Below are 25,379 nucleotides of genomic sequence, written 5' to 3'. Positions count from 1 at the left end.
TAACGATGTTAGCAATTTCAACTCCAGACCCCAAAGCCATTTCTTATCCCGTAAAAACGGCAATTACAAGTGTCTAGGGTGTACTACTTGCTCAAACTTAGAGGTGGGTGACAGTTTTTACCATCCCAGAACAGGGGAGAAATTTTCCATTAAATTCCCTCTCACTTGCAGCAGTAGATTCGTGGTCTACTATATAAAATGTCCGTGTGGATTCCTTTATATAGGAAAGACCACCACACAGTTCAAAGAAAGGATCGCTAACCACAGATCTACGATCAGAGCTGCACTTGAGGGTAAAGGTTCTGACCAGCCAGTGGCCAGACATTTTAAGGAACGCAGCCATACACTGCCATCTCTCCGCTATAAAATGATTGACAGTGTGAGCCCCACATTGCGAGGTGGGGACAGAGGTAATGCACTACTGAGACGTGAATCATTCTGGATTCACCGTCTACAGACTGTGCAACCTCTTGGTCTCAATGAGCAATTATCATTAACCTGCTTTCTCTAAATTAGACATGACCTTTTCAGCACCACGCACAGCTACCACTCAGTGACTACTGACTAGTTTCTGACTTTTGCCGTGTGCTCACCACTGACATTTTCAGTGCAGTTGCCGTGTAAAGTATGACATTTTCTCTGATCTCCTTCCACGCAACCTGCTGTTTCCTCGAGCCCCTTACTGCTTTGGTTTTTTCATTCATTAAGTAATTATTGTTGGCGCGTACATGATATTTATGCCTTATTGTATGACATTAGTACTTTTGTTAACTTTATGACCCGCCTTTGTTCTTGCAGCTGCAGCCGTTTTTAAATGTAAATGTACACTTTTTTTCACTAGGTTGCGGGCACGTATTTTGCATTCTCCCTTGAACTTCAACACGCCCCCTGCCCTGCTCTGTCAGATCTAGTCGGCGCACGGGCGCCCCGATGACGTCACGGTGCTCTGGGTTGGCGCACTTACTGGGAGCTGCCGCATTCACTGGGTTCATGTCACTGATCACCTATATATGTAAGTACTCCATTTGTGTTTTGCATGTCTTGATAAAGGGTCTATGACCCGAAACGTTGGCTAAAGCACCCACTGTATTGGGCTCATTTATTTCATCTTCCGCTGTTGTTAATCCGGAACGAGTGCCAGGGATGCTTGTATCATATATTACTTCCACCTGGAATACCAAGGCACCGTCCAAGCTGTCGTTTTCAAGCCCGAGTGCCGAGTATATTGTGCAAATATATATATATATATATATATATATATATATATATATTGCATACTGTGTATGTTTATACTGCTTTTTTTTCAGAACTTAATCATAAGGGAAAACTATGTAATATATAATCAGCTTCAAGTTAACCTTTACTTTGAATCCTCACCTAATGTAATGTAACAAAATATACGCGTAGCTGCAATTTGTCAGCACATTTTAGTATCAATGTCTCTACCGTTAAAATGTCTACAATATGTCATAAATGTAACAGTGTGATGATGGAGTTTCGACATATTTTATAGAACCCGACTGTCCCAGAAATGCATACGCAGTAGATAACATCTCAGACAAGAGCCCCAGACAAGTGTGTAATGTCAATTTTGCATACTACCTGCGATGACATATCACTGACATAAATTAAGTATGAAGTGTTGAGATGAATGTGTGAATGAAATATGAGCAATATCCCCAACCAGTAATACCTCCGTTGGATAACTGATAACATATCATAATATAATTTACAACATGTCAACACTACGTACAGTATACATATGGTGCACAAAGGTATGAAGCGTGGAGCACTCCAAGGACCTAAAACATAATGTATAATGTTTCAGCCCACAGCTTGAGACCTTCATAGAACCAAATGCATAACATATACTTTTCCAAAACGGTAGATAGTATAACAATGTTTTGTCTAGTCGCATATGTAATCCTTGGATCCATATTTGAGCATAATTGTTAAATGATGCTATGGAAAACATGCTGGGCCATTTACTAAGTGTAAAGCTGGCCATACATCAGGACGACGTGCTCACAATCATGATTGTGTCCAGTTTTCCCTTCAACTCCCCGGCAGTCCCAGACTCATGAATTGGTGGTTTTGGACACACAATGCACTCACAATGTGCACACAATCCATTGTACAATCCAGCTGCTGCACACGCCCGGTCATCTCACGATCAATTGTAGACACCTAAACTGCCTGAAAACTGCCACTCAAATGACACCGGTCATATGAGCTGTCGAATGACCGGCCACATGTGCTTAAAAGCACATACAATCTGCTCCCAATCACGACTGTTCAGACATGCAGCACGTCTGATTAGAGGACCACGCATTATACTATTCTGTGCACACAATAGCCCTTATTCTGGTTGACTCACAAGGGTCGCCCACACGGCCTCCCGCCTCTCCCGAACCCCCGCAGGCATGTGAATGGAACATTTGCATAATCATCCATTCGCAGCCTTGGGTGCGGAGGATAAATCACAGAGGTCAGTGAGTCCAGGGCGGGCAGCTGATATTAGCTGCCACCCCCTGCACCTGCGTCACCGGGAAATTTGCATGGAAACACCCAGCGTTCTCATGGGAAAGCCCAAGAAAATCTTGGAGTTCTCATATTGGGAATTCCCGGCCCGTTGCCCCCCGCCCGGACTTCTGTGTGCGAGCGCTATGGGCACTCGTACACAGCGGCTGCACATGCGCATAAATACCTATGCGCAGTCGCAAACATTCAGTCACCCATGCAAACGTGTGGGGGACCTATTTAATCTGAATAACCCCCAATGTGCATACAACCCGTCGTACAACCCCTCGAGAATGTACCTTAGGTACAATATTGTTCTGGTGTATGGAGGCCTTAACACAGACACTACCAAGCAGTGCTCCCAAGTTCAACAACATATCTGTAGCCTTCCAACATTTCATTTTACCTACACCGCTCACTGATCATTAGTACAGTACTGTAATGATTGCTGTTCAATTTATGCAGGATACCATAGTATATAACTCATGGAATAACATTAGAACACAGTTCTGTAACTTATTGCACTGGTGTAGCTATAACTTTATTTAATTGCCAGCACTTCAGACAACGTCTAACTACATTTGCCAGTACCTGCATGAAACATTTTGCTGAGAAGATATACCAAGTACTAGACAAATGAAGAGGGACAAATTTAGTAGATTGAGTAAGCATCAAATAGAGTAATTGAGAAAGCATCAAATAGAACTTGCTGCAAAGACACAGATACCAGAGACACAGTACAATGAAAAAATACCCAAACCGCTATAGCAATAGCTCTTTGTGAATTAGCGTACACTGTAGAAAGCTTAGTGACACCTACATGTACCATTTATCCGCAGGTTTATGTTTAAAAGCTAGGATGCAAGCGCTTTAACTAATCTCAGCGAGAACCCTTATCTAAATAACCAGAGAGAACCATATATACTATTCCTTTCTGTCACAAAACCATGCCTTCTAAATGACTGCCCCCCTTTAAATAACCCGCCAAGTTCGGCCAGCATCCTGCACAGCTGCCGGACTCACACCACATTACATCCGGACTATTATATTTTTCGTTTCATGTGCAAAAACTCCTCTACGGTACAATAGTAATGGAAAAGGGACAACAATAGTATATATATGGGAAGCAATTTTCATTTGCGGTCATGGTGGATTTCTGTGAAAACTGTACTCAAAAAAATCACAGTGCCAATCTGTCTAAATATACTGTATTATTGGGTGCACATGTATGTATGGTATCAATGTAGTTTGCAGACTTTTACAACAGATGCTTCTTTAGATCTCTGGACAAAATCAATGAATCACAAGCTTGTCTTGATAAGCTTATTGTGGGTCAAAAATTTGTGTCGTTGAGTTTTTGCTATTCAATTAGAAATTCACAGTTGGCACAATCTGGTGATTTCATAAGTAATAGACTTGGTCCCTGATTGCTAATTATTATAATATTATTTTGAGAAACTGATGTGAGTAGAGGTCAATCAGTGCACGCTATTCCGCAGCGCTTTACAGAGATTATTTGGCCATTTACATGAATCCCTGCCCCAGTAGAGCTTACTATTTATGTTCCCTACCACACGCACACGCTAGCATTTTATTGGGAGCCAATTAAGCTACCGGTATATTTTTGGATTGTGGGAGGAAACCAGAGTAAATGTAGGAAACCCACGCAAGCACGGGGAGAATATACAAAGTTTACAGCAAAGGTGGGAATCAAACCCATTTATATTGTTGAATATTGACCTGACTTTACTAATAATGTAGGGCCATATCACTCAAGGTTCTTTCATCAAAAGATTAAAAGAGCAAAAAAGCAATAAACTCAGCATATGCGTTCTGGGGTGGCGGTGATTTGTATATATGCCAGGGTATACTACTATGATGTATTGCATATAGACTGTAATCCTTTTATAAAGGGTTTCTAGTAATCTTTAATCCAATTAACCATTTCTGCAGAGCAGAAAATCCCTCGGTATAATCAAAACTGATGAGTGAAATACAAATACAAACACATACATTTTTCATTATTTACTGTCTAAACTAAGGACAGGGACAAAAGTGACTCGGTAATAAAAACTGATTGCACAGGATATCAGTATATAAACACTAACGTTTGCTAAAATACACAATCAATTAAAGAACACATACGTTTACATTTTTTCTCCTTCTAGTGTCCATCCCTCATATCGCTGACTGGAGAGAACATCAGGAAACAATCACTCAAGTCCTCACCTCTATGTTAAACCACATCTGTGTACATTACATTCTATTGAATACTGATTGAGTCTAGAAGATATTAATGAGAGACTTGCATCTTTGTGATGTTTCGAATTAATATATAGATGATTAATGGGGATACATAAGCTTGTCCTTACTTACTCCTAATTAAACTGAGATGAAATTTGATGTAAACTACAGGACACTAAAGTTCCTTATAAAAACATTGCTGCAAAAAAGCCATACAGGTCACATATATTAACAAAGAAACACTAGCCTATCATTCATCTTGTGCATCGTTATTTCAATTACTACATATTATTATATACAGCTACAACTGGTACTGTAGAGCTAGGCAATTCAACTCTGTTCTGTGGCCTGAGGGTAGATATGTACTAATGATGTCTAGTTGCTATAGAGCAACGATACAATAATGAAACCACTCATACCACTGGGTGATGACAGAGGAGGTGGTTAATAATGTCATTTGTCATTCAGTGCTAAAGAAATGAAACAGTTAACTCAGTCAAAGTACAATATACTGTGTAAGTGTGTAAGTAACCAGCTTGTCGATGTCTAACTGTCAGCGCAGGGATATTTTGTGTTCCCGGCTGTGACCGTGGTGGACCAGTGGAGGGCGCTGGATAGTTGAACGCAGGAGGTTTGATATGAGAAATACACAGGAGGATCAGGGCACTGTGAACCAGAGTGTTGGCGGAGACCAGGAACAGGGGCGCGGAGTCTAACCTGCCAGCGGTATTCACCAGGGAGCCCCGCAAGGAGCTTTGGACTTAGCTGCGTCTGACAGGCAGGTCGCGGCCCCCTGCCCTGGCCCTCTGGATGCAGGCTGGGGTGATGACACTTGAACTTGGAGAGCTCAATGAGGGAAGTGCAATCTGGGAATTGCTGGGGATGTCGACGTGAGATGTCGACCGTGGTGTCGACAGATGAGGGAAGGCCCCGGGGTACTTGCTGGAAGTATAGGACAGATGATGTAGTCACTATGAGAGCAGCAGGGAGTAGTCAACCCCGGAGTCGACAGAGTCTGTCGGCAGTTTTCAGGACCAGGTGGGAAAGTCACTGATGGGCTGAAAAGCCAAATGATGTTTGTAGCGGAACACCGGCTACTCAACTGCAGGGATGGAATCGCAGGAGTCTTCTGGAGATGGAGAGAACCAGGTAGTATCGCAGGGGTACGCTGGAGATCTCGGAGCCTTGGAAACTTCTCTGACACAGGAGATTCTGGGAACAGGTAAGCAATTGTTCAAGGCAAGGAATGAAGGCCCAGGGCCTGAGTTCTATCCCCAATGCCTTTCTGTGATTGGCTGCCAGCCGCAGCACTAATCAACACTGGGGAAAGACAGACACACCTGATTACTGCACAGGTGTGTGTGGGTCAGGGATCAGGCTGCAGAACTCAGGGAAGTTCACTGGAGACTTAATCACTGGGAATGCAGGGCAGCTGCAACAGCAGCAGCTAGGAGCAAACAGGCATAGAAACCTCAGAAACTGACTGAACCAAGTCAGGTTCATGACAGTACCCCCTCCTTTAGGGGTGGACTCCGAACACCCCAACGAACTTGGTAGGGACGGGAGGATCGGGCCCTTGAGGCTAGGACTCCACTATCGCTTAAGTTGCATCTAGTAAGATAGCCAGGGGCTTTTGGATAGCAACTTGTAGAATTCAATTTAATTTTTTCCTGAGGCAAAACATAGTTTTCATCTTCGGAACAGGTGGGCCATCCATCATCGATGGAAACTGAATTTATCGGAGTATCATCCTGGAGAAAAACATGGTCGTGGAGGATAGGACCTCCTTGGAAAGGAATTTTATGCTGTGTACCCTCTGGACAGGATGTCACACATTCTTTGATATCTTCTCTGATCTGTGGCCATCCATCGGAGCGTTGCAGAGTCTCGAGGGTGTTTTGGGCACCAGGACGCCCGGAGAACAAAGATTTATGAACCCCTGACAACTGTCTTGGGCCGAGCTCAGGGGGCACAAATGTCTTACCAGAAGGAGGTGTAGGAGATACTTGCGTAGGAGCAAATGCGATGGAATCAGGAATGGGGTAGTCTTCCTTCATGGGGCAAGATAGGACATCATTTTTTACACTCAGAGTACCAGAACGGCACATAATCCTATCATAGGGCTTGTTTTGTCTGAGCTGACGTGGAACCTCTTTTACTGGAGAGCGATGGGATTCTACGTCTCTGGAATCAATACAAGATCGGAGACCACCTTTTTTCCTTGCAGGGCAAACACCTATACCAGCAGGAGGATTAGAAGGTCGAACGAATCTCTTTTGAAGATTCTTTCTATTACCAGATTGCATGGCCTGATTCTCAGGGACTGATACCGGGTAGGTACGGCCTTTAGGAGGAATTTTCCCTGGGCGCAAATTGATGGAGCAATCCCACTCCTGAGGTGGTGGCAGGGTATCGGCAGCATGCTTATCCATAAGGTCTCTGTAGGTGTCAGGCCAACCAGGAAATTGTGCGACATTCGTGGAACCGGTTGGCAGCGCCGGAACAGTACAATGCTGACGACAATATGGACTCCAATGTTCCAACTGTAAAGTGGACCAGTTGATACTGGGGTTATGGAGTCGGAGCCATGGAAGCCCCAGCACAATGTCATAGGATGCTTTGGGAATCACAAAGAATTTTATTAACTCTTGATGCAAAGTACCAACTTTTAAAAGGACAGGTTCAGTACGGAAATGAACCTCACTGCCATGAATCTTGCTGCCATCCATCACGGTAACAGAGATAGGCGGAGATATGGGTACCAGAGGAATTTTCAACTTGGAGACAAGGTCATAAGAGATGAAGTTTCCACCTGACCCAGAATCTGCTAGGGCAGAACTGGGTATGGGTCCGGCTGGAGTCTCTAGGGACACTGAAAGGACAAAGTCATTATCGTGAGGAGATTTCACAAGTTGACCCAACCTGACTTCTCCATTGCAGGTCAGGCCTTGGCGTTCTCCTGAACGCTCAGGACAGGCATCAATGAAATGATTGGAAGCAGCACAATATATACACAATCTATTGCGCTGCCTGCGGGCACGTTCGACAGGAGTCAGGCGTGATCTACCAATTTGCATGGGTTCTTCACGATCAGGAGACACAGAACGTGATTCAGGAATCTCTCTAGGAATTAACTTCTTTTGTTTTTCAAGACCTCTCTCACGGAGGCGTAAATCAATCTTGACACATTGGGAGATAAGGTCTTCCAACCGATCTGGAAGATCCCGGGTTGCCAGCTCATCCTTGATGCGATCTGATACTCCTAACCAGAACGCAGCTGTCAAGGCTTCATTGTTCCACAGTAACTCGGATGCCAAAGTCTGAAAGTGGACCACATATTGCCCCATGGGCCGAGATCCTTGTTTGACCTGAAGGATATCTGTGGAAGCAGAGGCTGAGCGACCTGGTCTATCAAAAATACGGCGAAAAGTCTGGATAAACATGTCATAGTCTGCAAGGAGAGGATCAGACTTCTCCCACAGCGGTGATACCCATTCGAGGGCAGTTCCGGAAAGTAATGAGACGATATATGCAATCTTTATTCTAGCTGTGGGGAAGTTGTGAGGTAACAGTTCAAATTGAATTTGACACTGATTAATGAATCCCCTGCAGGTTTTGGAATCACCGTCGTATTTGCTTGGTACCGGCAATTGGAGACTGGAATGGGAAGTGGGTGGTAAAAAATTTTGGACAGTCGACACATGAGTTGACAATGACTGCTGCATTGTATCCAATCGACTGGATACCTCTTGAAGATATTTTATCACTCGCTGCTGAGTGGCTTCTTGAGTCTCTATCCGAGCGGTAACATTTTGGATGACCGCTGGTCCCACACTGGGGTCTTGAACCGAGTCCATCGGCCTTGAACAAACTGTCAGCGCAGGGATATTTTGTGTTCCCGGCTGTGACCGTGGTGGACCAGTGGAGGGCGCTGGATAGTTGAACGCAGGAGGTTTGATATGAGAAATACACAGGAGGATCAGGGCACTGTGAACCAGAGTGTTGGCGGAGACCAGGAACAGGGGCGCGGAGTCTAACCTGCCAGCGGTATTCACCAGGGAGCCCCGCAAGGAGCTTTGGACTTAGCTGCGTCTGACAGGCAGGTCGCGGCCCCCTGCCCTGGCCCTCTGGATGCAGGCTGGGGTGATGACACTTGAACTTGGAGAGCTCAATGAGGGAAGTGCAATCTGGGAATTGCTGGGGATGTCGACGTGAGATGTCGACCGTGGTGTCGACAGATGAGGGAAGGCCCCGGGGTACTTGCTGGAAGTATAGGACAGATGATGTAGTCACTATGAGAGCAGCAGGGAGTAGTCAACCCCGGAGTCGACAGAGTCTGTCGGCAGTTTTCAGGACCAGGTGGGAAAGTCACTGATGGGCTGAAAAGCCAAATGATGTTTGTAGCGGAACACCGGCTACTCAACTGCAGGGATGGAATCGCAGGAGTCTTCTGGAGATGGAGAGAACCAGGTAGTATCGCAGGGGTACGCTGGAGATCTCGGAGCCTTGGAAACTTCTCTGACACAGGAGATTCTGGGAACAGGTAAGCAATTGTTCAAGGCAAGGAATGAAGGCCCAGGGCCTGAGTTATATCCCCCTTGCCTTTCTGTGATTGGCTGCCAGCCGCAGCACTAATCAACACTGGGGAAAGACAGACACACCTGATTACTGCACAGGTGTGTGTGGGTCAGGGATCAGGCTGCAGAACTCAGGGAAGTTCACTGGAGACTTAATCACTGGGAATGCAGGGCAGCTGCAACAGCAGCAGCTAGGAGCAAACAGGCATAGAAACCTCAGAAACTGACTGAACCAAGTCAGGTTCATGACACTAACATACTGTATAACTATGGGCTGACCCTTGAAAAAGCAATGAGTAAGGAATAGAATTTGTTTTTTTATGCCTACTTTCTAGACTTTGGTGAAGTCTCTACAAACAAGAGAGATGTGGAAAAGTAGCAACAAATCAGCTTTTACTTATAATTTTAAAGAACATACTTTGTGAATACTAGCTAAACTTATAGGTTGCTATGGGCAACTTCTCCACTTTATAGAAGGTGCATCTCTAACCGGAGGTAGCTATAACTGAATTTGGGCTCTGTGCAATTTGAATTCAACCTCCTACAAGAACCAATTAGACCCATTTTCATTGTTCTCCTAAAAATTGCTTGGTATACAGTAGCTGTACTTTATGAGTTAAATCATGAGTGAGGAAGCCGTCTTTATTAGTTATAGTGGAACTTTGTGTTTCTTCAAGGTCCAGATCACAAATGCTGCACAACAATGGGGTCAATTTACTAAACCTTAGAGAGAGAGATAAAGTACCACCAAATAGCTCCTGTAATTTTTCAAACACGGTCTGTGACATGACAGTTAGGAACTGATTGGATGGTACTTTATCTCTATCCACTGTATCTCTCTCCAAGGTTTAGTACATAGATCCCCATGTTACATAGGAAGAATATAATAATTGTGCCTCATCTAGAGGTATGTTGTACTCTGTGCATAATGGTTCTTAAAATAAATAACATCTCCCTTTTTTAGTACCTAGTGTCGGCTCCAGAGCTGGAGCAACACCAACTTCAATAGTCAGGTTGGGATGACAGTTGTTTGCAGTTGATGTGGATCCCCTATTTGGACTGCGCTGCAGCCCCTCCTCTAGTGCCTCCCCTGATAGTGACCAATATGGTTGATCCACTTGAAAGAGTCCCATGTTCCCCCTTCTTTTGCAGTAACCAGTCCAAGCTAAATGGCTTAGGGCCAGAAAGTGATAAAGTGGAGAATAACAAAAAAACAGCCAATCAGCTTCTACCTGTCATTTTTCAAACCCAGCCTGTAACATGGAGGTTAGGAGCTGATTGGCTGGATGTTTATCACTCTCCATTTTGTGAAGCTTGATATATCTGGCTCTATAGGCCCCCATACACTACACGATTTGGGCCTGATTTCACCCAATTCTGGAGGATCGGGCTGAGAAATCGGGTGAAATAGCCCAAATTGCGTAGTGTATGACATCCGATCTGATCCAATGCACGGTCCCATGCACATCGGATCAGATCCGGAGGTCGGACGGTTTGCACAAAAGATAAATCTTATGTGCAGCCGTCAGTGCAGCAGGGAGCAAGGTCCGGGGGGGGGGGAGAGGATTGGCCTGGTGCAGGGTCCAGGGTAGCGGCGAGCGGGAGAATAGAAAATATCCTTTTCAAAAGACTGGGCGGCTGCTGAGTCTTTTGAATAGATATTTTTTGTATTCTCCTGCCACTCGCCGCTACCCCAGACCCTTCTCTCCGCTCCCCGTCTGCTGCTAGCCTGGACCCTGCTCTCCTGTCACTCCCCTGGGATTTACATGTGATAAATCGCATCCGATTTATCACATGTAAAAAATGGCACATCAAGTGCAAAATCTTATCAAGCTCTTTCGGGGAGCTGCCGGGGGAGCTCAGGGGAAGTCGGGCCGACTTGTCCTTAGGACAAGTCGGCTTAATGTATGGGGGCCTCTTTAGTTATGTGCAATAACCATGTAACCCTACAGATTTGCAGTCAGAGTCAGAGATTTAGGCCTACATGTGTACCACAAAATGGTGACCTACTGTACACCAAATCAGTCCTTTTAAAAATAGGATGCAGAAATAGATAATACGTGAGTGACAAGGTTTTTTCAAAGCTATCTTTTCATTACTCAAGGGGTAATGTGCCACCAAGTCAAAGGTTGGAGTAAGCAGAGCCAAATTAACCACTTGGCAGTGTGTGTGTGTGTGTGTGCGCGTGTGGGGGGGGGGGGGGGGGGGGGTATCCTCACATACCCAGGTATTCCCACACACTGTGTTATTTGAACTGGGGCTTATGTGGGCATAATATGGACTGGAGGTGCTACAGTGTGTTTAACACATTTGTGATGCTGGAAGTATTTACAGATTATATTTTATAATCACAACGCCAGCATATCATATATACATTATCATTGTCAGGAACCCTCACAAGTAAGTCTGTCCTGGGGTCCTCACAGACCTGTGTATCAGATTGTACATAACTGCTTTAAAGTCTTCAGAAAGCTAATCAGCAGGCTATCTGATCCATCGCAGTAAGGGCCTGAGACCTTACCGGATCCCATACATTGTTTCGCTAATAATTGAAAAGAGAAACAAAATAATTCAGCATGAAAAACATTAAACAGAATAAAAACAGGCTGCAGAACCCTTATACCACTTTCACATCGCCGACACGTTTTAAAAAACGGTATTTAAAACGGTAATTAAAACGGGTCAGAGCCTTAACATTGCCGCAGATTACCGTTTTAAATACCGGTTTATACCCCTTTCACATCGCACTTTTAAAACGGTAAATTGCCGTTTTTTTTTCCCTTTTTAAAACGTTTAAGCCTGCACTGTGAATGCATAGCATTGTACACATTCACATTGCACAAAAAACGGCAAGGAACCGTGTAGGACTCTGCTTTTTACACGGTTCGAAATGCCAGTTAACTTTAAACGGTAAATCGGCTGTGGTGCATTCACAGTGCAGGCTTAAACGTTTTAAAAAGGGAAAAAAACGGCAATTTACCGTTTTAAAAGTGCGATGTGAAAGGGGTACTAAGTGGTATATAATACTGTGTTTACCCATATCAATAGCACCTATTTAGAAATAATATTTACCTTAAGATGAATAACTTGAATTCATGAAAAGCAATTGGATACCCAGTAAAAAAAACGTGGAACCCTTTTAATGTTATTAATGTAGTACTGGTTTCAATATGACTATATTTTATACTTCATTTTGATTATATGAAAGACAACGATTTTACATCACATTATTTCATAAAGAAGTCTTGTGATTTATTATTGTATATCACATGCCCACAAATGGACTCATTGTAATATACCGTAAACATGTTCATGATTAGGGCTGAAATGAAGCTGCACTAAATCAAATCCATGAATCACCAAATACATTTGTTTTCTACAAATTCATCTTGTAGGTTTATTAATAATTTACAGCACGTAATATGCTGGAACTGCTGACTTTACCATAAACCTGTCTAATGAATCAAAGCAAATGGTGTAAACATGATATTTAGCTCTGTAGTGTACAATACCATCTGCCATCAGCAAAGTTGTAATATTGACTTCAAAACAAAAACCCCATGAGTACAGTATAGTAAAAATAAAATAAAAATATGGATGTTTTCATATGTGGAGAAGCACTGATTGACATACTATGGGGGTTATTCTAATTTCCATGGTCCCCTGCGTGTTCTCACAGAGGAGCGATTTTTCTGGAGTGCGCACAGTCATTTATGCGCATGTGCAGCTGCTGTGTGAGAATGACCATGGCTAATAGATGGTTTGCCGGGCGCTCGCACACAACAGTGTGGCCGGGGGATGTGGGGTAGTGGGCCGAGGGATGCGACCATGAAAATGATTCTCCAATGACGCAAGTGTGTGGGGGGGGGAGGTCAGGCACCTGATGTCAGCGGATGTCAGCTGCCCACCTGCTTCCTGCACAGGGCGCCCACGGATATGAGGCACCACAGAGGTGTCTCAGATCTGCGAGCACATGCAAAATTATTCGATGGTCGGCGAACATCGAATGATTTTGTCACCGCATGCAAGGCTTTATGCAAAACATCCATTTGCATGTCTGCAGGGGATCGCAGCATGCGAGGGAGGGCGGCGGCCTTGCGGGCAGCGTTTGGTGGACTCACAAGGCTGCGAAATTCACAGCCTTGCGAGTCAGCCAGAATAAGGGCCTATGTTAGAATGAAATATATACTGGGGTAGATTTATTATATGGCGATCAGGGGAATCTGCGCTATCCCCGTGCGTTATAGCAGGGGATAGCGCTTCCCCTGATCTATCACACCCGCCGAGCGTTTACTCTAACGCCGGCGGTGTGGGGCAGGAGGCATAGCGCAGGGGCGATATTTTGAACTGCGCCCCTGCCTCCTGTCAGATTTATGAATGGTCAGCATCGCTGACCGTTCCGCCGCCTGCAGCTGTCGACTTCGCCAGCTGCAGGCGGCGATGCCCTATACCTAACAGCAGGGACAGCTCTGTCCCTGCTGCTGGCGCTGAGCTGCTCTGGGATCTTGCGAGACTAGCGAGATCCCACGCATGCGCAGTGAGCCGGCCGGGGGGAAAGGAGACGGCGCATCAGTATTAACTGATGCGCTGTCTCCAGGAGGGACATCGCTGGAGGGGGGAGTTAGCGCTCCTCCACTCCGGCAGCAAGATCTTAATAGATCTTGTCGGTGTCCCCTCCTGCTTCGCCTCGCTAATATGGCGAAGCAGGAACTGTTATAGCGGTGCGATAGGCGCCGCTATAATAAATCTACCCCACAGTTTCTAGACCTACATTCTTATTGAATCACAGTATATTCAACGTTTTAGGTAAGCCAGCACACTGTTCTTTTTACCCTATTAGTTCCTCAGAAAGCCGGCAAACTTTCCATGAACTAATGCACACATCCCTTTACGAATGGTCCAATCTGCCTGATGATGATGATAATTGCTTATTTTATATAGTATTTATAAATTGTGAGACCTATTTATTGTAGTAGGAACATTGCAGCTTAATTTGACATAATGGGGGACATTTACTATGATGTGTATTCTACTTCACATGTGATGTTGCTATGGGCAACCAATCAGAATCTACTTCTTATCTAATTAGCACCCTATAGAAGATAGTAGACCGGATCTGATTGGTTGCCCATAGCAACATCACATGTGAAGTATTGTGTGCGCAGGCAGCCACTAGATGGTGCACAATGGAGCAATGGAAGTGTCGCTCCATTTGGACACAGGCAGCTGATGGTGTTGACATTACTGTCATGTTGTTTTAACAGGCTGATAACTAGTACATAGTAATTCAGAATGTTTCCAAATGTAGCAATACTGTATATTACCCAAATAAGTATCTTATGTGGGAATTAGAAGCTACGGGATTGTGATATGCTTAACTCTGAGTGTCAGTGTCGCTGTGAGAGATCCTTAAAGTATCCACTTAAAAAATGCCAGGAATCCTCATAGCGAGTGTTCTAAATGTAAATGAATTGACTTGCCTGTATTTGTATTTAATTGTATGCTACAAGAACAGATGCTGTGAGCAAAGCTGGCATTTTTTGTGGATATTTTGAGGATCTCTCACAGCAATGTTAGCACTTAAAGGGTTAAAAGACATTTCCCTATAGACTGTAAGCTTGCAGCAGGGCCCTCCTACCTCTATGTCTGTCTGTTGTTACCCAGTTTGTTTTATCACTGTCTACTATTGTAAAGCGCAACGGAATCTGCTGCGCTATATAAGAAACTGTAAATAAATAGATAATAAATAAGACATTGAGGGAGATGTACTACGCCTTGAAAGTGATAAAGCAGAGAAGTACCAGCAAATCAGCTCCCAATTGCCATGTTACAGGCTGTCTCACAACTTTATCACACTCCAAGACTGAGTACATCTGTCCCCAAGTGTCAAACCTAAAGGTGCCAGGAAGCGAATTACAGTGAATGGCATGGAGATGGTGGCAATGGCACCGCAACTTGCCTCCCTCGCTGCCCAATCTATACGGGTCAGCTAACAAGCATCAGATAATCCAGAGTAACCTCAGTGGTTTACAGTGTTAGATCTGGTATGAATCAGAAACACTATCTTAATAAAAAGTGGTGTTAAGTACAAGGGCTGATAGCATATTTTCAGAGAGAAGAGATGAAAGGGTCGCTGACCATACGTGAGGATGATTATGAGCAGACAAACAGGGCACAGACACATAGGCTGACTACTCCCTTCAATGATCTCAATAATTGAGTTGTCCAGTGATCTTAATACTTACAACAAACAACAAATTGTTATGTGAGGTCCTCAATAAAGAAACTTTGGAGTTTGGATAGAAAGACAATTGTGCTGACAAAATACATCAAGTATCAAAAGTGACATCCAAACAGAACCGAAACACTTCCTGTCAGATACTGACCTGTAACTTCCAGCAGTACATTATACCTTGCCCTATAAGCCATGGCTATGATTCATTGTCCTACCACATAACAATACCACATCATGAAAATATGTGTTACAGTACATATTGTTGATTACCTAAAGGTTCATACCTGTATGGCTCCGTATATGTACTCTGAGTGTTCCATTGCTTGCAAACTTCTGACCACAGTAAGGGCAAATCTTCTCTTTTTCCCCAGTGTGAGTCTAAAAATAAAATATCCTCCAAATAAGCAAAGAAAATGGTAGCCCCGTACAACCAAAAAAGGAGGGAAAGTAATGCACAGTAATGCTTGCTATACTCATACACAGTGTTGCTTTTCTAATTTGTTTAAACCCACCAGAAAATCTTGAATAGAACCTCAATAGTTTCAGTTACTTGGAAAGGCAGTAACACCCCCATGCCAGCCATTTTGTTCGCCCAGTTTAATTAAATCGTTAATTTAAGTCTAGGGATATTAGGTTAAAGAGAAAATGGTCACTAGGTTGACCCTAATTAGGTCGACATGCATTGGGTCGACCACTGCAGGTCGACAGGGCTTAGGTTGACACCTAAAATAGGTCGACATGGCTAAGATCAACTGTGTTGGAACGGAAGGTCAACACAAGCATTAGGTTGACAATGGGACACTTTGACAGTGCCCATGTCTATGTTGACATTTGGGACATAAAAATGTGAAAAACTGATGTCAAACTTTGACTGTCGACCTTCCAACCCTGTCGACCTTAGCCATTTCAACCTATTTTAGGTGTCGACCTAAGCCCTGTTGACCTTCAGTGGTGGACCCACGGTGGGTTGACCCAGTGACCCATACCCTGTTAAAGTATGAACATTTTGATAGTAAACATGGCTTCCAGTAACCCTGGTAAAGCATACCTGATATATGAAACTCTTACGGTAATGTCATTTCCTTTATATCTGCTGGAGTATGATGTCCTGTGTTTTTAATTTTTTTTTTTTTTTTTTACTTTATATTTTTTACTTTATTCATCTTTATTGTGGCATATTTGATTATAAAGAAGATTTAATGTTAATTTCCGGGGCATTTTTTTTTAAATATAATGACCCCTTTAGGGCAATGAATGAACACAACTTTCCACAAAAGTCACTTGTGTACTCAAGGGCTCTTGTTCGATGTTTAATATTTCGTATTCAAAAACCATGCTTATTGTCTATGTAATGTGTGATTTGCACCGATGTCTAAGACTTGAAAAAAAAAATCCAAAGGACCCTTGACTATATTTGGACATGATGATACTTTTAATATAGATAGACTTGAAAATCAATTACATATGAATTTCTGATCTGGACTAGAATTTTTTTTGCTCTCATCACTCTCCAACCCTCTCTAACATTCTTTTTTTTTTATTTATGCAATATTCCAGGTTATTACAGGGTCAACCTGCATCACTGCTCAGTGGAAAAGGGTACCAAAAAAGAAAAAAAAGAACCCATGTCCAGTTACCCAGGATCGGACCTAGACAGCTACAAGGGTAGGAAGGACCTGGTTAACGTTGCAATGTAAATGGGTGACCCCCGTCCCGTTACAAGCCTGTGTAGCTCTGGTTCACAGAGAAAAGAAATACTGCAAAAGGGTGCAGTGAAAAAGGGACACACCCAGGAATAACCCAGGTGGAAGCTATGATGTGAACAGGGTCTAACCCAGATTGAAACATGGGATTTAGGTGGAAAAGAGGAGTAAATTAATAATGTCAGTGCTAACCCTCACTGCAGTGGAGAGCAGCAGAATGCACTCACTATAGTTAATACTCCACATATTTGTATTCTGAGACCTGTATGTTTATAATTAATAAGTTTTCATACTGTTGTGTTAATACGAAGAACTGATGTTGACTTTAGAACTGTTTAAAACATAAAAAATATTAGCACATTTGGTTTAGAGTCCAGGCGGTTTATTTTTAAAGTCGACACTTCCTATCCTGTTTATAACCCAAATTTAAAAGAGCAATATTTGTAGTAAAAGCATTATGTTTTTATTTTAGGGCATACATTTGATTGGAAGCACTGGGTTTTAGAACCTGATGCTTTTTAAATAAACCCATATAAGTGGGTAGTGTCAAGGGAGAAGCCGTTTCAAAGGAACAGAGAGGTAGTTACCAGAGGCAAGGTGAGATGCAGGTCAATTTAATATGAGGGCCATAGGGAGAGAACTTTCAGGTGAGATTCAAAATTACTTTGAGGTGAGATTCAAAATGATTGGGTTGTGTTGTTTAGGGCTTTATAGATAATAGTGAGTCATTGAAATTAACTCCTGGAGGAAACTGGGAGGCAGAGTTGGGATTTGCAAAGTGTTACAGCACACGTGGCAAGACAAGAAGATCAGTTTTACGGTACCATTTAAGTTGGATTGTAGTGAGCATTTCTGGGAAAGCCACATAGGAGGAGGTTGCAGCAGTCAAGATGGGAGATGATTATGGAGTGGATGAAGGATGACATTTAGCAGCATGTTGGTTAATAAAAAAAGGTGCATTGTGGCAATACATCTAATGGGAGAAACAATGAATATTTAATGTGCTGGAAATGAAATGGTGAATGTACTCAAATGCTTTTATTACGGAATTTAGTTGAATGTCAGTGCTAAACTAATTAGCTCAATATCTGGTCTTAGTTGCATGTAATTTTTACGATTAATAGTAAACTTAAGGTTTGGCAATGTACTCCGCTCTCTGAAGATTCTGTGCTTGGTTATTGTAACATAAAAACCCAGATTACTTCCTATTCCATTCAGCTGTTGCCCACATGGTACACATTACACACATTGGATAAAGAGATACAATTTGAAAAATATGTAGAAAAGCTACAAACTTTATCATTGCCTGACAATTATGATATAAACATTGCATTAATCTTGATTAACTTCAGATTACTCTGATTTACATTTTGTTGTATCATTATAAATTTTACAAACGGAACTCAATCTAAGGATTAAACAGAAATAAACAATATAAAAGAAATGGGTTCCCTAAATAAATAAATTGATATGGATTTTTCTTAACTTTTTTATATTAATAATATGAGATTATATGAAAAGGTTAATTGTCTATAGAACATGCAGGTGGTAGACCAAAACTGGAACAACTGGCAAGAACAGGCTTCCTCACAAGTAGTGATTTACTATTTAATAGCCAGGTCCCTGTAAAAGTCTATACTGCCAAGTTAAACGTGCACAATGCACTCACTGGATGCCCCCCAAAAAATGATTTATTTACACAAATATATATTTTTTCCTCTTCCAACCAGTGCTACTGTCATATTGTCATCCGGAGATAGAAAAGCTATAACAGAAAGCAGTTGACTATACCTGGGGATCACTTTTAGCTGGCAGGCAGTAATTCTATCTTTGGTGAAAACACCCATTTAGGCAGATGTGGGCCCTGCTACCTATGATAATTGTACCTCTTAAGACTTAAGTGATAATATTTGCTTGCAAAAACAATTATTAACAGTTTCTTATATAGCGCATACAATTAAATCTGGCAACATAAAAAACTATTGTGAACAGCATATGGGTTATATTGAAAACCTCAATAATACTCCTACTGCTGGCAACATCAGTCATGTCATAGTCTTAGTATTGTGTTTATGGGAATGAGAAGAATGAGGAATACTTACTTTTTTATGGCTTTTTAGCACTGAAGGTGTCACAAAGGCTTTGTCACATAGGTCACATTTGTACTTCTTATGGCCATCATGAACCACTTGAATGTGAACATTTAATGTGTCTTTCCTTTTAAAAGTAGCATCACAGTGATCACACTTAAATGTACGTTCACCTTGGGAACAATATGAAACAAAAAAGTTAACTTGATAACACTCTTAGCAAAAAATGACACACATTCTGTATACAGTTTTCATGTTTCATATATTTCCAAGTAACCACTCATAATCTATAATATATACATACATACATATATATATATATATATAGTCTGTGTTGGCAGAAAGTGAAACTACATCTACTAGCTTTCTAAGCATTAGCTTCGAGCGGGCCTACTAGTACACAATAAGCAGCTACTGTAGCATAAGAAGAAAATACAAGGGAGGCAGAAATACATACTACTACACAACAAGTCTAACTGCTTGGAGTTCTATCTGTAAATCAGTGGTATTCTGCAAATAAAGTTTATATAGCAACCATTTGTTACCTCCCTTCATTGTTACAAGGTGATACTCTATCAAACCTCTGCACATTCCAATACCTGGTGACAGTTTTAGCTTCTAACTAGCTGTAAATACAGTTACACACTTGCAAACAAAAGTGACAGCGGAAGCATTAGTGGAGAATACAGCGACAGGTGATGAGGAAAGGGCAACTGTTACAAAGATTTCTTTGGTAAAGCAGTTGATCTAGCCTTTACTAGTATCATGTCCCACAATGAAGTGACATACATAATATTGCTAGCATAATCTAGGGCACTAATGGCAGCATTTAAATATATATTATTGGTGGCTTATACTGCATATTATTAATATTGATGGCATAATAAGGTATTTATTCAATTGATGCCGGATCCATTCCAAAATTCTTTTGACAGAATGGATCCGGCATCCATTATTCAATGCAGCGGCCGGCACGGGGACCGGGTGAGTGCAGTGGCGGGAGGCATCACGATTGCTCGGGAAGTGTCGGGCGGGAGCCGGGACGAAGCCGGGTGAGCTGCTCTCACCTGGCCTGTTGGTGGGACAGATGAATGCGGCAGGTGGGTACGGGAGGCGGCAGACAGGAGGACGGCACCGTGTAAGCTGCTGCTACTTACCCGGGGACATCCTCCTTGCCTCAATCTTACATCGTTTCATGTCGGATTGAGATTGCCAGATTTGAATTTATTAATTCAAATCGTATCTTGTTCAAATCGTACTGTGTTTAATTTGCCTTGCTCTGCATGGCAAAGTCTTTTCAGTATATCAGTTTTTTTCAGTAAACCAACAAAGCAGGTGTATCAGTGGCTAATCCACCCGTTCCGATCTATTCAAGTTGAAAACTGCCGTCTTTTCGGCAAGACGCCAGTTTCGATTTCTACTAATCTGCATTTTACAATACATCAAATTATTTCACTGGGTTTCCTTAAGCCCTTTGTATGGTCACTCCAATACAGGTTTATATGATACTTATAAATAAGTATCTAATTAATAGGCAAACTGCATTTAAAAGGGAAGGATGTACTAAGCAAAGTTTCTGTTATGGCGTACATACCACCACATACTTCATATACTTTACTACGTACATATGCGATTAGTATTACATATAACAGTTTGATAAAGAACAAATACATACTCCTTGCCCAGCAAACACCAGCACATTTACAGCACAGATAGAACAGACTGACCATTTCAGCAGTTGTTATGAGTTTTTTTCTTTAATAACATTTGCATGAAATGAACTGTAATGAGACTTTGGAAGGCACGTAACATAAACCCATAACATAAGCCATCAAAAATATTATTGTGCACGGGATAGCTGGAAATGTGTCTCAAATAACAAAAACTGCAAAACTCTGTCCCAACACTATTCAGTTGTTTAACTTTCTCTTTATACGTTGTCGGGACTATTCTCTTCATCATCTGTCACATTACTTGCGTCCCTCCCCCACATTCACTTCTTGTCTTCTCCATTAATGCATTCATCATTCATCACAAACTCCCGTCAGTAACTATCTCTCCTAAAGTGAAAGATTTCTGTTATCTCACCAAATTCTGTATTAGCACCAGGAAGTCCATAGAACGTATAACAATAATGTGTTTTATGTTTAGATATTACAGCACTATTTTTAGCATTGTGCTATAGTCAATAATTGATTTGTTTTGGAGAAAAAAAATTGAAGAGATGAAGATTTGTTTAAAGAACTATGGAGCAGAAGGACTCAGAAAAAGTAACCACATGTACCTTAATGGAGGCCAGATGGATGCTAATGTCCAATTGGAAAAACATGTCTGCTCCCTGCTTCTGATGTGTCCTATGGAGGATTTGGTTTGTGTTGGAGATAGAAGACATCTTCTTTCCCTTATCATCAGTGGAGCCAATATAATAAATGTGCGGTTTTCCTAGACCATATAGGATGCGTACAGAGCTATTCATCAAGGATTCTTATTGATCCCACCAGGATATAACTAAAATGTCTTCCTGTTCTGTTATTATTAGGAGTCCGTTTAAAATGGCAATATTTCATACGCTTTTATTTTTTAAACAGAGAACATTCTTAATTATGGGTTTCAAGGTATATATTTATCACAATAACTGAACATATTAAAGTCCAAAATCTTTAGGACTACTAAAGCCTTTATATCATGCACATAAACGTATTATTTCTGCACACACGCAAACACGTAAATACACATTGGGGGAAATTTACTAAGATGTGTATTCTACTTCATATGTGATGTTGCTACAGGCAACCAATTAGATCCTGTCTACTATCTTCAAGAGGGTGCTAAATAAATAAGAAGTAGATTCTGATTGGTTGCCCATAGCAACATCACATGTGAAGTACAATACACATCTTAGTAAATTCCCCCCATAGTCTGTTTATCTATCTATCTATCTATCTATCTATCTATCTATCTATCTAGGACAACACTGTAGCTTAGAATTTTGTAAGCAGATACAGCTGCGGTTGCACATAGAATATAGGCATGCCACATATTTTAATCAGCAGATTCTGCTTGTGTATCCTATATGAATAATATTGCAAATGAAATGCAATTTAATGGAAACAATCACATGAAAATACTTGAGGCACTACCGAGTCATGCCACTAGAATGTTTAATGTGCAAGGAGGATAGAAACTTGATGTGCTGGAAGTGCTTTCATGACGATCCTCCAAAACGGTATTGTTGACAACTTTGACAGATGGATGATTTTGTCCAAATGTCGACTACATCTCTGTTAATATGTTTTGAATGGTTTGCTGGTTACCCATTAATACCTATGTGTACCCATATGTTCAGAGCCTCAGATGGAGACCAATGTGAGCTTTTTACATATTGTAGTACAGAGTGTACTACAGATAGGGGGGCTATTCAAATTGGTTTGTGCTGTGATGCCTTCTAAGTTGTGTGGGGGCCAACACAACTTAGGTTGTGTCGGCCCCCACTTTTGTGATGCACACATACTATTACCTCTACCTGTCTAGCGCGAAGCAGCAGCAGGGACAGCATGTCAGAGCAAACGTGCAAGATTGCCCTACATGATCATGCAACATAGCCTGTGCACAGAGCAGCTCCTTGGCAGTGGAAAACACACCGTTATGTTTGTGCCCCTAGTGTTTGGGAGATGCCCATGTTACACCTCTGTTAATCCAGACCTAAGCAGAACTGGAAAGAGGTAAATATGGCAGCAAATGTGAAAAGAGACATACTGTCACACTAGGTTGTTGTGGCGCCAACGTAGATGGATGTTCAGGCACGGATTGACTAGGTGGTGGGAGTGTAGCTGGCCGTATATATTGTCTTTGCATAAGTGGATGGCTCTGGGAAGTCGACTGAACACCCGGTCAGAGGCGCGGAGTCTAACTGGGCAGTGGTCTTCACCAGGGATCCTCGCAAGGGAATATGGGCTTCGCTGCATCCACCCAGTAGGTCGTGAGTCTCCCAGAGAGAAGGGCCGTAAGCAATGACCCTTTGGAGAACTTGCAGGAAGCAGTTAACAGGAAACAGAATCTCCTCGGGGAACACGAGTAACCTTGGTAGCCCGGAAGGCTGGTAACGGAACTGAGGCTATAAAACAATTGAAGATAGCCCACTCTGCATATAACGGACAGCTGAAGATAACTGTAACTGAAGATAGCCCACTCTGCATATAACAGACCGCTGAAGATAAAGACAGAACAGGAACAAAGTAACCTGCAAGGCACATGGGGATTGCGGGACTGGACGGAGACAAAGCACCTGGGAACAAACAGCTGTGGGATCTGGCTGAGAATTCAGGAAGAAGCAGCAGCAAGAGGGGGCAGGGATCCATGCCCTTTATTCCCCAGGAACTGCCCAGATCGGTCCCTGACCTCTTAGGAGAGGTCATAAATACAGCTGCCCCCAAACAGGAAATGCCACCTCTAAGATGGTGGCGTCCATACCAAGAGCCGGCAACCTGGATCGCTGGACCCGTCGGAGGACAGCCGCCCACATCGGCCTGTGGAGGGACGAGCGGAGACTGACAGGGGCGTCCGGCAAGGGAGAAGGACCACATAAGAGAGCTTACATTGTAATTGAAAGGAGACACAGTTCTAACAAGAGGAGCGAGCAGAGGATCTGACAGCTGTGAGGGTGCACTAGTCTGGGTAATGTAGGTGGAAGCAAAGCAAGCTGTAACAGATAGAACTCTAATAGAAAGCATTTAAAGATTTCAAGGCTTCGGCAGAGTCTGGTTGGATATAATTAGAAGCAGCACAAAAGGAATTGTGCACACAGGAGACAAAAGTCAACAGAGAAAAGTATGCAAGAGCATATGCACATGCATTTATCTTGAACATAACCAGTATACAATGTGTATTTTACGGGGAATATAACATCTAAGTAAAGATATATAGTAAATATATTGTTATTACAAATTCGATGAATGCACAGTTCAAACAATGACAGCACATAGTAGAAAAGAGCAGTGGTTTTGCACTAAATATATCAGTTTTATACAATTTATTTAGGTGGTTGCAGTGACCCAGTTTTTTAACTGTTCCCAGCCCCAATGAAAGAGAGCACACATTTTGTGGAGTTGTATCTACCCTAGTTGGGAAAGCCCAACTTTAAAGGAAACAAGGTAGAAAATGTCCAAATGTAATTCACCTGATAACCATGACTAAAGTTTGCCTTTACACTACATTGTTATTTTATATTATGCTCTGTAATTAATCTTTTTTTTTACTGTTCACTGAAATATTGGGTAAGTTAGGAAAGCAGTTGTTAGCAGGTTAAAGGAACAGAAGATATCCACATGTAAATGAATGGTGTCCTTTTGCCCCCAAATTAGCACTTACTGTTGTGTATTAGCAGGTGCCTCTGCAGAGAGAAAGGAGTGCGGAACAAAGCCTTGCATTCCTCACATTGGAACGGTCTCTCCTCTGAGTGTGTCTGCAAGGAAAGTACAAGGGAAAATTGTCCTGGTAACCACAACATTAATTATATCCAATTAAATGAATCATAGTTCAATCAACTGAGTTCTCGTAGAAATCAATCAGTACAAAAAAAATAATATTTATTCAGTAAGGAAAATTCACATTATAAACTCAATGGGGGAAATTTACTAAGACGTATATTCGACTTCACATGTGAAGTTGCTATGGGCAACCAATCATATCCTGTTTACTATCTTCTAGAGGGTGCTAAATAAATAAGTAGTTTCTGATTAGTTTCCCATAGCAACATCACATGTGAAGTAGAATACACATTTTAGTAAATTTCCCCCAATATCTTAAAGCAGAACTAAAGGCCCCCATACACTATGCGATTTTGGTCCGATTTCATCCGATTTCGGCACTTGGTGCCGATAATCGGATGAAATCGGCCCAAAATCGTATGTGTGTGATGTCTGATCCGATCCGATGCGCGGTCCCGTGCGCATCGGACCGGATCAGGGAGGTCGGACGGTCAGCACATAAGATCATCCGACCTCCCTGTATG

At 42.3% G+C, this 25,379-nt stretch overlaps 1 protein-coding gene across 1 annotated transcript in view; it reads right to left on the bottom strand.

The window, feature by feature from the left end:
- The window catches only part of PRDM5 (PR/SET domain 5), a 206,088-nt gene that overhangs the window by 72,315 nt on the left and 108,394 nt on the right, over positions 1-25,379 (bottom strand). Inside the window, exons 11-13 of the mRNA XM_083174449.1 lie at positions 24,737-24,830; positions 19,382-19,542; positions 15,861-15,954 (exon numbers count right to left, since the gene is read on the bottom strand). Of these exons, the coding sequence (XP_083030575.1) occupies positions 15,861-15,954; positions 19,382-19,542; positions 24,737-24,830 (349 nt within the window). The remainder of the gene's footprint in view (positions 1-15,860; positions 15,955-19,381; positions 19,543-24,736; positions 24,831-25,379) is intronic.

This window comes from Crinia signifera, chromosome 1 (genome assembly GCF_055691185.1).
Source record: "Crinia signifera chromosome 1, ASM5569118v1, whole genome shotgun sequence".
Classification (NCBI taxonomy): domain Eukaryota; kingdom Metazoa; phylum Chordata; class Amphibia; order Anura; family Myobatrachidae; genus Crinia; species Crinia signifera.
Note: the sequence above shows the minus strand (reverse complement) of the source record. Positions and strands in the feature narration are given on the sequence as shown.